Source organism: Rhineura floridana, chromosome 11 (assembly GCF_030035675.1).
Source record: "Rhineura floridana isolate rRhiFlo1 chromosome 11, rRhiFlo1.hap2, whole genome shotgun sequence".
Classification (NCBI taxonomy): domain Eukaryota; kingdom Metazoa; phylum Chordata; class Lepidosauria; order Squamata; family Rhineuridae; genus Rhineura; species Rhineura floridana.
In genome coordinates this window covers 7,297,354-7,311,306 of record NC_084490.1, presented here as the reverse complement: position 1 = coordinate 7,311,306, position 13,953 = coordinate 7,297,354, and the positions used below count along the sequence as shown (strand labels likewise).

Here is a 13,953-nt window from a genome sequence, read left to right as displayed (position 1 = left end):
TCTCAAGACTCACCTCTAAAGTTTTACACCTCTAAAGTTTTACGGTTTGATTTGGTAAAGAGTGAACACCAAGTGCAAATAGGCATGTGTTTACAAATATTTGTATCACACACATCCATACTCTAGGAAGCCATATTTTCTTCACTTTCCTTTAGGATGTACATTCAGGGTGGAATCCATGTTTGCCAGTGTATTGTGTATGGGAAAATTCTGAGGGATGGGGAAATCTGCGGCCCTCGAAAAACTGTGGGGCTCACAACTCTCATCAGGCCCAGCCAGCATGGGAGTTGTAGTCCAACACCATTTGAAGAGCTGCAGGTTCACCACACCTGATAGAGATAATCTTAACATATTGGCATTTCTGTCCCTCACGAATCAACCATTAAGCAAGTTCTCAATCACAACAACAACAAGAAATCCACAGAACAAATTACTGCAAATGAACTGAGCCAATGTGCCAACCCTCACATCTTGGACAAATTGTAGCTTATTCCTTCCCTATATCATCAGGGGGTTTTTTTAGACTTGAAGCCTCCAGAGCGTTCATCCCATATTAAGATCCTCCCTTCTTATGTTGTAGGGCTGTGCAACCACTTTATCCAAATACAGGAGGGTGTATTTAGCTCACATTGGGGGCCCTCCATGCTTCACTTTTCTGAACATTGCTTTGGATTCAGGGTCCAATGTAAGGTGAGCCCCCATCTCAATCTGGAGTGAACAGGTGCCTGATTTGAAACAACAAAGTGGGTTGTGAAGTGAAGTGAGGGGCCTAGCACAGCTCTGTTATATGGATCAAATTATGCAAAGCCAAGTGTGCTTTTGTGTCCTCCATAAACCCTCAAGCCCTCTCACCACACACAGACCTCCTCCTGCAACTCACAGAGCTCATTTCAGATCCAGTACTTCCCTTCCACTATGTCTTTCTGATTGCTAATGCTTGTTGCACTGGCTGCCTCCTTATGTATGCCATCAGCTTTTACGTTTTATTGTAGCACTTCCGTTGGGCTCCATGTGATAAGGGTGGCCCTCATGTTGTATCTATCTCAGTGTTATCTACTGTGCCTTTCCCTACCAGGTGTCTTTTTGCAGGTGATACTGACCCAGTTGGATCCAGTATTAAAGAAACATGGAGAATACCATGAACTGTGTCATCAAGGAGTTTAATATTAATGACTATTGGGTGGGCTGCATGAGACAGAACCTGGCAAAGAGGTGGAATGGCTTCTTTGGAATTATAGTGCAGGTTCTGGGAACAACAACAACAACAATAATGAGGATGATGGGAAACATTTCATTGCCTTCTGAGCATAAAGATGGAAATAAAGAAGGAAATTACTTATGGAACCTTGGTAGATGCCCAAACAACCCTCATGTCAAAATCATTTCTGATAGTTTCCAGTATCTCAGTAACCTTCCAGCATATGAATCACAACAACCACGTTCATTATTGATTCATCACAATTATAATGTATATCCTAAAGTGTATATTCCAAAAATTCCAGATATATCACTAGAATTAACAACTACATAACTGAAGAATAATTAGTCATGAGGCAAACATAAGTTTTATTTTCACAACTATACGATTTAAAAAACAAAAACAAATACTTGTTCAGATGTGACTAGAATGAAAGGGAAAATCAGATGGGGTGGCCTCAGATAAATCCTAGAATAGGGACACTGTCTCTACTGCCAGAGATGCCACAGATGAAAAAAAGTAAACACATACACACAAATTATCCTAAGATACAATTATGTTCTTTTATTGCCCCTCTTAATAAACTGCTCTCTTTTATTCAGCTTGGGCACCAGCAGAATAATGTAGCATTTGGGAACAAAGATACAACCCAATAAGCCAGCGCTAGAGGCTAATATTGAGAAGATCTCCACAGCCACCAAGTATTTCCCTTTGGTGCTCAGGTAGGTTGGGACAAAAGACACCCAAACACTGCAAAACATCAACATACTGAAGGTGATGAACTTGGCTTCATTGAAAGTGTCAGGCAACTTCCTGGCTAGGAATGCCACAGTGAAGCTGATGATGGCCAGAAGTCCCAGGTAGCCCAATACAAGATAAAACATGGTGACAGACCCTTCATTACATTCTTGTGTGATCTCTCTGGTCTGGGAATGCATATCCAAATCTGGGAATGGGGGAGAAATTCCTAGCCAAACAGCACAGATAACTGTTTGAATGAAAGAGCAGGAAATAACAATGGAGTTGGACAGTCTTTTCCCCACCCACTTCCTCATGTTGGACCCTGGTTTGGTGGCCATGAAAGCAACAACCACAGTGATGGTTTTGGCCAACACACAAGAAACAGCCACAGAGAAGATGATGCCAAATGCAGATTGACGGAGAAAGCAGGTCACCTTCCTAGGTCTTCCAAGAAACAGCAAAGAACAGAGGAAGCAGAGGAGGAGGGTGATAAGGAGAACGTAGCTGATGTCCCGGTTGTTGGCTTTGACTATGGGGGTATATCTGTACTTGATAAAAACTCCAAGGACAAAAGCTGTGATGAGTGAAAAGGAAACAGCAACTGATGTAAAACTGATTCCTAAAGATTCTTCATAAGTCAGAAAGTTTATCACTTTGGTTATGCATCTATCTCTATTGTGGCTTGGATATTGATCCTCTGGGCATTTGATGCATTCAGCCATATCTAGGGGGGGAAATAGCCATATCAGTGTCAATATATTGAGTTAGATTTTTACAGCTGCATTCCTCCCTAAGCATTCTGTCTTCTCCCCGCTAGTTCTATGAAAGAACATAAGCCCAGCTGCATCAGGCCCATCTAGTCCACTATCCTTCTCTCACTGTAATCTACCAATAGGGAGGCTACAAGCAGGGAATGTGTTTCTAAAAAGAAAGAGAGGCATTGTAGTATTGTACAACTATGATCATTTCAAATAGAGCTCTTCATGTAAGTGCATAAGCAGAGTGTTAAAGTCAGTAGGAAGAATCTGCACACAGCCATCTCCAGATGCATCACCGGCTTCCAGAAGTCAGTACGTACATAGGAAGCTGCCTAATATTGAGTCACGTGACTGGTTCATCTAGCTCAGTATTGTCTATACCGACTGGGAATGATGCTCCAAGGTTGCAGGCAGGAGTCTCTCCCAGCCCTACCTGGAGATACTGGGGATTGAACCTTCTCTTCCACTGAGCTATAGCTGTTTCCCCTTAATCAATTATAATCCATTCCTGACGTGGGATATTGCCCTATTTTAAAGGTGCTGGAAAGCAAGGGTGTTAGCTCAGTAGCAGAGCATTTGTCTCGCATGTAGAAGGTCCAGGGTTCAATCAACCTCCAGGCGGCACTAAGAGAAAATCCTGTCTGAAATGCTAGAGAACTGCTGCCAGTCAGTGTAGATGACACTGAGCAGGTAGACCAATTTTTCCTGTTCCCTATGTTCTGTGAGAGAGACTAGTTGCTAGTATTCAGTTCATTGACTGAAATCAAATGACCCAGCCCTTTGTGGGGGCTGCATGGGATCCAGCAAACCATGATCACCTGCAACAATCTGAAGTTCCAAAATGAGTGATGTAGCAGGAAAAATATCAAAACAGGGCTGGATGCCCTCTTGATGCATGGATGTTCAGTAAAGGGTTGTGTCCCATTTAAGTGTTTCACTACAATTGAAACTTCTAAAAAAAGAGAGAAACCTCCTTAAAGCCATTAACACCTCGTAAAAGCAACCACCTACTCTCAAATCAATAGCCAACCAGGGGGCCACATGACAGTGGTGAGTTGGACCAGAGGTGAAAAATGAGCAGAGAAACATATGCAACCCTTAACCTTTGTACAATAGGCTACGTTCCCATTATACAAATGTCAAAGGTTTCTGCACACCAGTCTCTGCGTCCATCAAAGAAGCTACAGCCATTGTTACAGTTCAAGCCAGGCAAAATTCCAGCCAGGCAAAAAATACTTGAGGAGGCTGTGGAGAAATGTGGTGAGGTGTGTGGCCTGAGAGACACAATGGTCTGAGGAGAATCTAAAGGGCCAGATAGATGGTCCTGGAGAGCCACGTTTGTCCTCTTGGCCTGAGGTTTCCCAACACTGTTCTGAATTAATCCAGAATGCTGGACTATTTGATGCATAACATCACCTACCCTCTTGGACTGAAATCTTCCCTTCTGGGCATGGAGCACAATCGTAGCAGCAAAATGTCTCCCCTTCCTTCTTTCTCTTCTGATAACCAGGGTGGCAGGAGGTACTGCACACAGAAGTAGGCATCACCTATCCATACCAATGGAGAGATTATAGGGGAAATTTGAAGCACAGGGAGTTCATTACCTGAAATGCAAAGATGTTAATATATGTTGCAGCATGCTAGAGCAGTGGAACCTGGTGCATCATGCTAGTGGTGACGCAAAAGAGCCCTTCTTATGGGGGGTAGCACACATTTTATAAATTTTGGAGGGGGAGGTTTTACATTTGCAGTTGTGAACAACAGCAGAAGCTTCTCTTTCTTCCTTATTTTAAACTTTTTTTTTCCCTAACAGGAATCGCGCACCAAATGACGCACCAGAATGTAGCACCTTCCATGCACGCTATTTGACAAAAAAACATGGTGCCCCTTCAGTAGACCCATTGTGAAGCAAAATGGCCCTTTAGCAGAAATGGCTGTCTGCCACCTGCAGCAGCAAAAACAGATGTCTTTTTTATTTACTGTAATTTAAACAAGCTCTGGTAAATATTTACCATCTTTCACTTGTGCAAATTATTTTCTTCTTCAAGATGCTGTGAGGCATGGTGATAATCAATGGTTTAGCGTATTATCTCTCTTCAGTTTTTGAATGCAAAAGCTGGCACGTGCGAATGTTGTCCCCGGAGCTGTTAGTCCTGGGTGATTTTAACATACACACTGAGACCACTCTCACCGGAGCTCCTCGGGATTTCCTGGAAACCATGGCTTCCTGGGAACTGCGCCTTAGTAATACTGAGCCCACCCATGTGGCCGGTCATACTCTTGACCTTGTATTTGTCCCGGGGGGGGAGGGTAGTGTGCTGAAGTTAGGGGCTAATTCTTTTACCCCTGTGTCATGGTCAGACCACTATCTGGTAAAGATGGATCTCTCGATGCCGCATGCCCTCCGCAGGGGTACAGGTCCTATTAGAATGGTCCGCCCCTGGCGCCTGATGGATCCAGACAGTTTCCTGATGGCGCTTGGGGAATTGGAACCTGCTGAAGGTCACCCGTTCGAAGCCCTGGTGATGGAGTGGAACGAGAGGATCGCCGGGGCGTTAGACCAAGTGGCTCCGAAACGTCCTCTCCCCCTGAACAGAACTCAAGTATCACCATGGTACACACCATGGTTGCGTACTTTGAGACAGGAGGTGAGACGACTTGAGCGTCGGTGGCGGAAGTCTCACTCCGAAGATGCTCGGACACAGGTTAGAGCAGCAATAACTGTCACCAAGTGGCGGTGAGGGCAGCAAAGAGGGAATTCTTTGCTGCCTCCATTGCATCAGCAGAGTGCTGTCCCAGGACGTTGTTCCAAGTGGTCCGAAGCCTGGTCGGTCCAGTTGCTCAGGAACCCTTGGAACAGTCTAAGGCCTCCTGTGACAAATTGGCAAAGCACTTTGCTGATAAAATCGAACACCTGAGGAGCTCGATTCCGTGCGCCGTGGATACAGTGAGTGAGCTAGAGTTGACCAGTTGCAAACCGGTCAAATGGGATCGATTTTGGCCTCTTCCTTCTGAGGATGTGGACAAGGTGCTCTCATCTGTAAGGCCTACCACTTGTCTAAATGACCCTTGCCCATCGTGGCTCCTTATGAGCTGCAAAGAGAGATTGGGTGAGGGGATCAAGGGAATGGTTAATGCATCCCTCCAACAGGGTGTTATGCCATTAGCCCTCAAGGAGGCTATTATTAAACCCATCCTAAAGAAGTCCTCCTTGGATCCCCAGATTTTAACCAACTTTCGCCCAATCTCGAACTTACAAGGTCATTGAGAGAGTGGTGGCAAATCGAGACTTCCCAGGAGGATCCCTACGCCTGTGCAGCCTCCGAGACAGGCTCCTGCTTGGATGAAACTTATTCAGCTTTAAATCCAGTCAGAAGGGTCTTTTTTGACTGGGGATAATTTCTTCCGGATAAGGAAGAAACGTGAGATTTTCCACATAGCTTTGTTGTGAGTATTGGAGACTGGAATTCGTCAGAAAGAAGGTCTTCCAGCAGCTTGGACGGAGCGAGGATTTCTAGCTAGCTCAGCTGAATAAGTGATCCGTTTTTTTTTCTTTTTGAAGAAAACGGACTAACAGGCAAATATTCTCCTGTCTACGCTCATTATTTTCTTATCTATACAGCGAAAGAGATTTGTCAGAGGATCGGCAATTAAGAAAACCTGGGTGAGCCAAAACTTTCCTTCTCTTTACTCACGGAATTAAGGGGGAAGAAAATAAAAATAGCCTATCTTTTTTTTTATTGCAAAAAGCTGACTTGGAAAATAGCATTATAAAGATTATAACGGATGAGGGGTTTCTGATTGGAAGAGATATGAAAAATATTTTTGATCTATAAGACTTTTGTGTAATATAAGTCTGGGACTATTTTTCCTGTTCTACTTTTTTTTTTTGGACGAATCTGCACATTCTTTCTGTTACTAGTCATTTGGACGCTGTGAACTAAAGCTGTTTTTGTACTTCTGGACATATAAGAGATAAGGGCTGTCTAGAGTGTGACGCCTGTTGGTTTGAAAGATTAACTCCTTTGTAACTGGATAAAAAAATAAACTGCTCTTTGCTTGGGACATTGAAAATTGAAAGAGTTTTGTTTCTTTGGCTTTAAGAATGACAATTAAGAAGATCATGGATGTACAACAAGGGACTTTATCTTTAGACATGTTTCAGAAAATAATGAATGGGATTAAGTCAATAAAACAAGAACTGAGAAATAATAGTCAAGAATTGAGAATTGAATTTGACGAAATGAGACAGGTGCTGAAAGAAATTCAGGATTCTATGAGAAAGGAGAATAAAGATAACTCTGGAAAACCAAAAAAAGATGAAAGAGAAATTAAAGGCAAGGTTCAAACTATGGAGATTGGATTAAATATGGACATGGAAAAAGATTTGGATTTCCTGGCTGTGATGGATCCTGGAGATAAATATTACGCTTTGGAACTCAGGGCTGTCCCTGAAGGAATTGAAGAGATTGGAGATAAAGATATTATTGGTTCAAAAAAATTCCTGGATTGGAAGGACTTGATGGAATTTGAAATGGAGAAAGTTAACAGAATTAATCCCTGCTCTGTGTCAATGGAAAAATCTTCAAGAGATGTGCTAGTGTATCATGTAAAAAAGAGGAACAGAGATGCGGCTTTGCAACAATACTTCAGTGATACGTTCGGAATTGATGGCAAGAAAATATCTGTGATAAAGGAAATTCCTATCAGACTCTTATTATATGACTATGACAGCAAGATTACTGGGTGCGTAAAGATGGAAGATGGAAGATGGAATCAATACGGATAATGGAAGAAGAGCGATTTGAAATTACTGGACTTAGTAGACTTGATAAATTGGATTAATTGACATGTTTATCTAGAAAAAAAATTGATGGACATATATCTAAAGGATTGGAAACTTCTCTTTGACTTTTTGTGGAAGAATAAAATGATATGATGTTAATGAGATTTGAAACCAATTAAGATAACCGTTGGAGGAAGGTGATTTTATAATCTATTAAGAGACAGGCTTGTTATATATTATAGATTTATAGCTGAACTATGATAAATCGGAAGTCAATATTTTTATACATTTTTTTCTTTTTTTATTGTATTAGTTAATGATTTGTGTTTTTTCTTTTTGTATTGTCTTGGTTTTGAAAATTTGAATAAAAATTAATTGAAAAAAAAAAGAGAGAGTGGTGGCAAATCAGTTGCAGACACACTTGGATGAAACGGATTATCTAGATCCATACCAATCGGGTTTCAGGACTGGACATGGAACTGAAACAGCCTTGGTCGCTCTGGTTGATGATATGAGGAGGGCATTGGATAGGGGAGAACTCACCTTCCTTGTCCTCCTGGATCTCTCAGCGGCTTTTGATACCGTCGACCACGGTATCCTTTTAGATCGCCTGGAGAGTATGGGATTGGGAGGCACAGTTTTACGGTGGTTCCATTCCTTTCTCTCCGATAGGCGTCAACAGGTAGCATTGGGTGATGAGGTTTCAGACCCTTGGCCTCTCAATTGTGGTGTGCCACAGGGTTCTATCCTCTCTCCCATGCTATTTAACATCTATGTAAAGCCGCTGGGAGAGATCATCAGGAGATTTGGGCTGCAGTGTCACCAATATGCGGATGACACTCAGCTCTATCTCTCATTTAAATCTTCACCGGAGAGGGCTGTGGAGACCATGTCCAAGTGCCTGGAATCCGTGAGTGGATGGATGGGCAGGAACAGGTTGAAGTTGAACCCTGATAAGACCGAGGTACTACTTGTGGGAGACAAGGGAGGGTTAGGAGATGTTGACCAGGTGTTTGATGGAGTGAAGTTGCCCCTCAAGGACCAGGTCCGCAGCCTCGAAGTTGTTCTTGATTCCAAGCTGTCCATGGAGGCTCAGATTTCGGCTGTGAGCCGGGCAGCTTGGTATCAATTACACCTTATACGTAGGCTGCAACCCTACCTCCCTGTTCAACAGCTCCCACTCATGTTGCATGCCCTGGTCACCTCTCGATTGGACTACTGTAATGCGCTCTACGTGGGGTTACCCTTGAAAACGACCCGGAAATTACAACTTGTACAGAATGCAGCGGCACGCTTACTTACCAACAGCCGCCGCCAAGAACACATTACGCCAGTATTATTTGATCTACACTGGCTGCCGGTTATTTTCCGGGCCCGATTCAAGGTGTTGGTATTAACCTTTAAAACCCTGTACGGTTTCGGCCCAGCTTACCTGAAAGAGCGCCTCCACTGCCACCAATTATGCCGCCCAACTAGATCAGCCACTCAAGGCCTTCTCGCAATCCCGCCAACCAAAACAGCTAGGTTGGTGGGTACTAGGGAGAGAGCCTTTTCTGTGGTGGCCCCCACTCTCTGGAACTCCCTCCCATGTGATCTTCGACATGCCCCTTCCCTAGATGTATTCCGCAAGGCCCTGAAAACGTGGCTTTTCCAACAGGCCTTTGAGGTCCTTGGGAAGGGTAAATCTTCATGATTTTACCATCTATCATATGCTGCTAATATAAATGCTTTTATATGTATTGGCTGTCCAGTATTTTATCTACTGTTATTAACATGACTGCAATTGATATTGTTGTATTGTTGTATTGTTGTATTTTATTTCATTTTAATGTACGTCACCTATAGTGGCTATTTGACAGATAGGCGGCAGACAAATTAAATATTATTATTATTATTATTATTATAAATATTATTATTATTATTATTATTATTATTATTATTATTATTATTATTATTATTATTATTATTATTATTATTATTATTATAGAGTCAGACCACCCTCAGCTTATAGAACCAGTCCACCCATGACTAGATCAAATGGACTTGTAACAGGAAAGTAAATTTGGGTTGAACAATAAATATTTTGATGGAAGAAAAGTTTGGCAATAGAACCAATTACTTAGAGGGGTAATGAGTTCTTCTTCACTGGATATCTTCAAGCAGAAGTTAAGGCCCATCTTTTGGGAATCCTATGGCTCTGGATTGCCTGCTTCAAACAGGGGGTTGGACTATATGGATACAGGACACCATCCAGCTCTGTGATTCTATGGCATAGTCAAGCTATGCATTGAAGAATACTGCCACCTCCCAAATCACTTATCCTGAAGGGGGAGTAGCCTCTAAGAATATATTAGAATCCATACCTGGTTAAAACTCCTGTGCCACACAATTATATCCTCGTTAACTATGAACTGTTTTCCTTCTGGAGCCTTTGAACCCACTCTTCCGACATTTACTTTAAAGAAGGAATTGTTTGGGAAGAAGACAATGTTTATTATGTCAAATGTGCCTTCCCTTTCCCCATGATCATTGAACGACACCTTTTCGCCAGCTGAGTTGTTAAACGAAATGCCTTGGAGAAACGGGTGGATCTGGTGGTAAGAGAAAAAGAGAAAAAAGGAAAACATAATGGAAATCTCTTTGCAAACTATGTGACTGGATCGACCTTGTTAGTGGATGCCTTTGGGGAAGTGTAGATTATCCCCCCCAGCAATCAGTTGACAACAGAAGATTTATGTAACTTTAAAGTTGACAATGAGGACATTGAACTTGTCAAGAATTATCAGTACCTTGGCACAGTCATTAACCAAAATGGAGACAATAGTCAAGAAATCAGAAGAAGGCTGGGAATGGGAGGGCAGCTGTGACAGAACTAGAAGAGGTCCTCATATGCAAAGATGTATCACTGAACATTAAAGTCAGGATCATTCAGACCATGGTATTCCTGATCTCTATGTATGGATGCGAAAATTGGACAGCAAAAAAAGCTGGTAAGAGAAAAATGAACTCCTTTGAAATGTGGTGTTGGAGGAGAGCTTTGTGAATACCATGGACTGCGAAAAAGACAAATAATTGGGTGTTAGAACAAATTAAACCACAACTATCACTAGAAGCTAAAATGATGAAACTGAGGTTATCATACTTTGGACACATAATGAGAAGACAGGATTCACTAGAAAAGACAATAATGCTTGGAAAAACAGAAGGGAGTAGAAAAAGAAGGCCAGACAAGAGATGGATGAGATGGATTGATTCCATAAAGGAAGCCACAGATCTGAACTTACAAGATCTGAACAGGGTGGTTCATGACAGATGCTATTGGAGGTCACCGATTCATAGGTTTGCCATAAGTCGTAATTGACTTGAAGGCACATAACAACAACCAGCAATCAGTATGCTGAGGAAATTAAAAAAGGATCTCAATCAATTTATGTGGGGATCTACAAGGCTATATTAATTTAGATCACATAAAACTGCATTGGCCTTTCTGAATTAAGAGCATTGATAGGGACACGCTGGCTTGCGTGTCTAATTACTGTTGGAATTTGGTATATATTGCTGTGGAGAGCAGAAATTTGTTGTCTGGTAAGACTGCAGGTTCAAAGAATAAAGAAGCTTAGGGTTATTACTACTGGGAAATAAAGTCATTCTGAGAACATGCAGCCATCATAGAATCATGAGGCTAGCACTCTCACATACTATCTACCTAACTCTAAAAATGAAGGAAGGAAGGAAGGAAGGAATTAAAGCCTAAGAAAAATAATCAACGTGGTTTTTAAAGAAGGAACCAAAAAGGGAAGAAAAGGTTGCCCTTCTGTCTATCTCTGCCCCCCCCCACTATTTCAGACTACTTGTTGCAAGTGTTGATGCTTTACTCTCAACAGTTACAGAGTTACAGAGCCAGCACTTCTTAAGCACTTCTTAAACCAAGCCCTATGATGAGAGACTGAAAGAACAGGGCATGTTTAGCCTGGAGAAGAGAAGACTAAAGGGAGATAAGATAGCACTCTTCAAGTATATGTAAGGTTGCCACACAGAGGAGGTCCGGGATCTCTTCTTGATCGTCCCAGAGTGCAGGACATGGGATAATGGGCTCAAGTTGCAGGAAGCCAGATTTCGACTGGACATCAGGAAAAACGTCCTAACTGTTAGAGCCATATGACAATGGAACCAATTACCTAGAGAGGTAGTGGGCTCTCCGACCCTGGAGGCATCCAAGAGGCAGCTGGACAGCCATCTGTCGGGAATGCTTTGATTTGTATTCCTTTATTGAGCAGGGGGTTGGATTTGATGGCCTTATAGGCCCCTTCCAACTCTACTATTCTATGATTCTATGACTTCGCCCATGAGAAAACTGAATGTAATTTTAGGTTGTACTTCATGGTAATTTCATTACGATGACATTACCTGCCAAGGATGAAGATCTTGAAGATCAAGACTTTTGGCACCCACGATTGCTCTGTGTTTGGCCTTAGACAAGTCCATGGCATGCAAAGCATGCGCTACAGCATAGACAGCATTGTAGATACTGTAGCTGTGGCCACTCATGCTCATTTCAAAAGCAGACCTACGGAGGCTCTCCAACTTCTCCTCTCCGGTACATTCTCTCTCATGTTTCTCTAATCTTTGGGGAATTGGGAATGAACACTGGAAAACGTCCTCCCAAAATACTTTGAGAAAGCCATCTTCTTCTGCTGAGTCAAGTTTTATGTTCTGAAGATATGTCTGGAAGCCTTGAGGGTCATTTGAGTGAATTGCAAAGGAAATGGTGCCTTGGAATATATCACATTTCCATATCCAGGAGTGGTCTTTTATTTCAAAATCTATCTGAGCTGTCATAATCCACACTTTCCCACCATACACATCATATACAGGAGCAAATGAGCAGATAAAGGTGCTCAACCACACAAAGGTCAAAGTTTCACCATAGACTATGTATGTTTTGGTTTTAGTATCCATGAAAGGTACGTTGAGAATCCAGACCATACCACCATGCTCAGAATTGTGATGAATGGAATGATCTTGCTTTGGGAGTCTCTTTGTGAAGGCTGAACAGATCCCACCCTGAGAAAGCAGGACCTCCAGGGCCTGCAAGAAATGATCTCCACTGTCATCATATACAGCATAGAGTCCAACCCATGTCCATCCAAAATGATGAAGCAAATGGATAATCCCAATGTACTGTTGGGCCTCATTTGGGACCATGCGGTAAAAGGAAGGGGGCTGTCTTGAGTCAATTTCTTCTGAGGCAAATGAGCCAAAAGTGAGCTAAAACAGAATGCACTATTAACTTAGAGTTAAGTTAAAAGAATTATCTGAGTGCATGTGCATATTAATGATCTTTTATTTCAGGTTATTTAGTATTTGTGCTAACCACACAGGTTTTCAAGCTGTTTATAACACCTTCTAAATGACCCTTGCCCATCGTGGCTCCTTATGAGCTGCAAAGAGAGATTGGGTGAGGGGATCAAGGCAATGGTTAATGCATCCTTGCAAGAGGGTGTTATGCCACTAGCCCTCAAGGAGGCTATTATTAAACCCATCTTAAAGAAGTCCTCCTTGGATCCCCAGATTTTAAACAACTTTCGCCCAATTTCAAACTTACCATTCTTGGGCAAGGTCATTGAGAGAGTGGTGGCAAATCAGTTGCAGACACACTTGGATGAAACGGATTATCTAGATCCATACCAATCGGGTTTCAGGACTGGACATGGAACTGAAACAGCCTTGGTCGCTCTGGTTGATGATATGAGGAGGGCACTGGATAGGGGAGAATTCACCTTCCTTGTCCTCCTGGATCTCTCAGCGGCTTTTGATACCGTCGACCACGGTATCCTTTTAGATCGCCTGGAGAGTATGGGATTGGGAGGCACAGTTTTACGGTGGTTCCATTCCTTTCTCTCTGATAGGCGCCAACAAGTAGCATTGGGTGATGAGGTTTCAGACCCTTGGCCTCTCAATTGTGGTGAGCCACAGGGTTCTATCCTCTCTCCCATGCTATTTAACATCTATGTAAAGCCGCTGGGAGAGATCATCAGGAGATCTGGGCTGCAGTGTCACCAATATGCGGATGACACTCAGCTCTATCTCGCATTTAAATCTTCACCGGAGAGGGCTGTGGAGACCATGTCTAAGTGCCTGGAATCTGTGAGTGGATGGATGGGCAGGAACAGGTTGAAGTTGAACCCTGAAAAGACCGAGGTACTACTTGTGGGAGACAAGGGAGGGTTAGGAGATGTTGACCTGGTGTTTGGTGGGGTGAAGTTGCCCCTACAGGACCAGGTCCACAGCCTCGGGGTTGTTCTTGATTCCAAGCTGTCCATGGAGGCTCAGATTTCGGCTGTGAGCCGGGCAGCTTGGTATCAATTACACCTTATACGTAGGCTGCAACCCTACCTCCCTGTTCAACAGCTCCTGCTCGTGGTGCATGCCCTGGTCACCTCTTGATTGGACTACTGTAATGCGCTCTA

At 42.8% G+C, this 13,953-nt stretch overlaps 1 protein-coding gene across 1 annotated transcript; it reads right to left on the bottom strand.

Annotated features, from left to right (window-relative positions):
• Positions 1–1,752: 1,752 nt before the first annotated feature.
• On the bottom strand, positions 1,753–12,688 carry LOC133366892 (vomeronasal type-2 receptor 26-like). The gene is made up of 4 exons (XM_061590434.1): positions 11,891–12,688; positions 9,847–10,074; positions 4,118–4,244; positions 1,753–2,663 (listed from the first exon to the last, which is right to left on the bottom strand). The coding sequence occupies exons 1-4, from the start codon at positions 12,686–12,688 to the stop codon at positions 1,753–1,755; spliced, it is 2,064 nt and encodes a 687-aa protein (XP_061446418.1).
• Between the last annotated feature and the right edge of the window lie 1,265 nt (positions 12,689–13,953).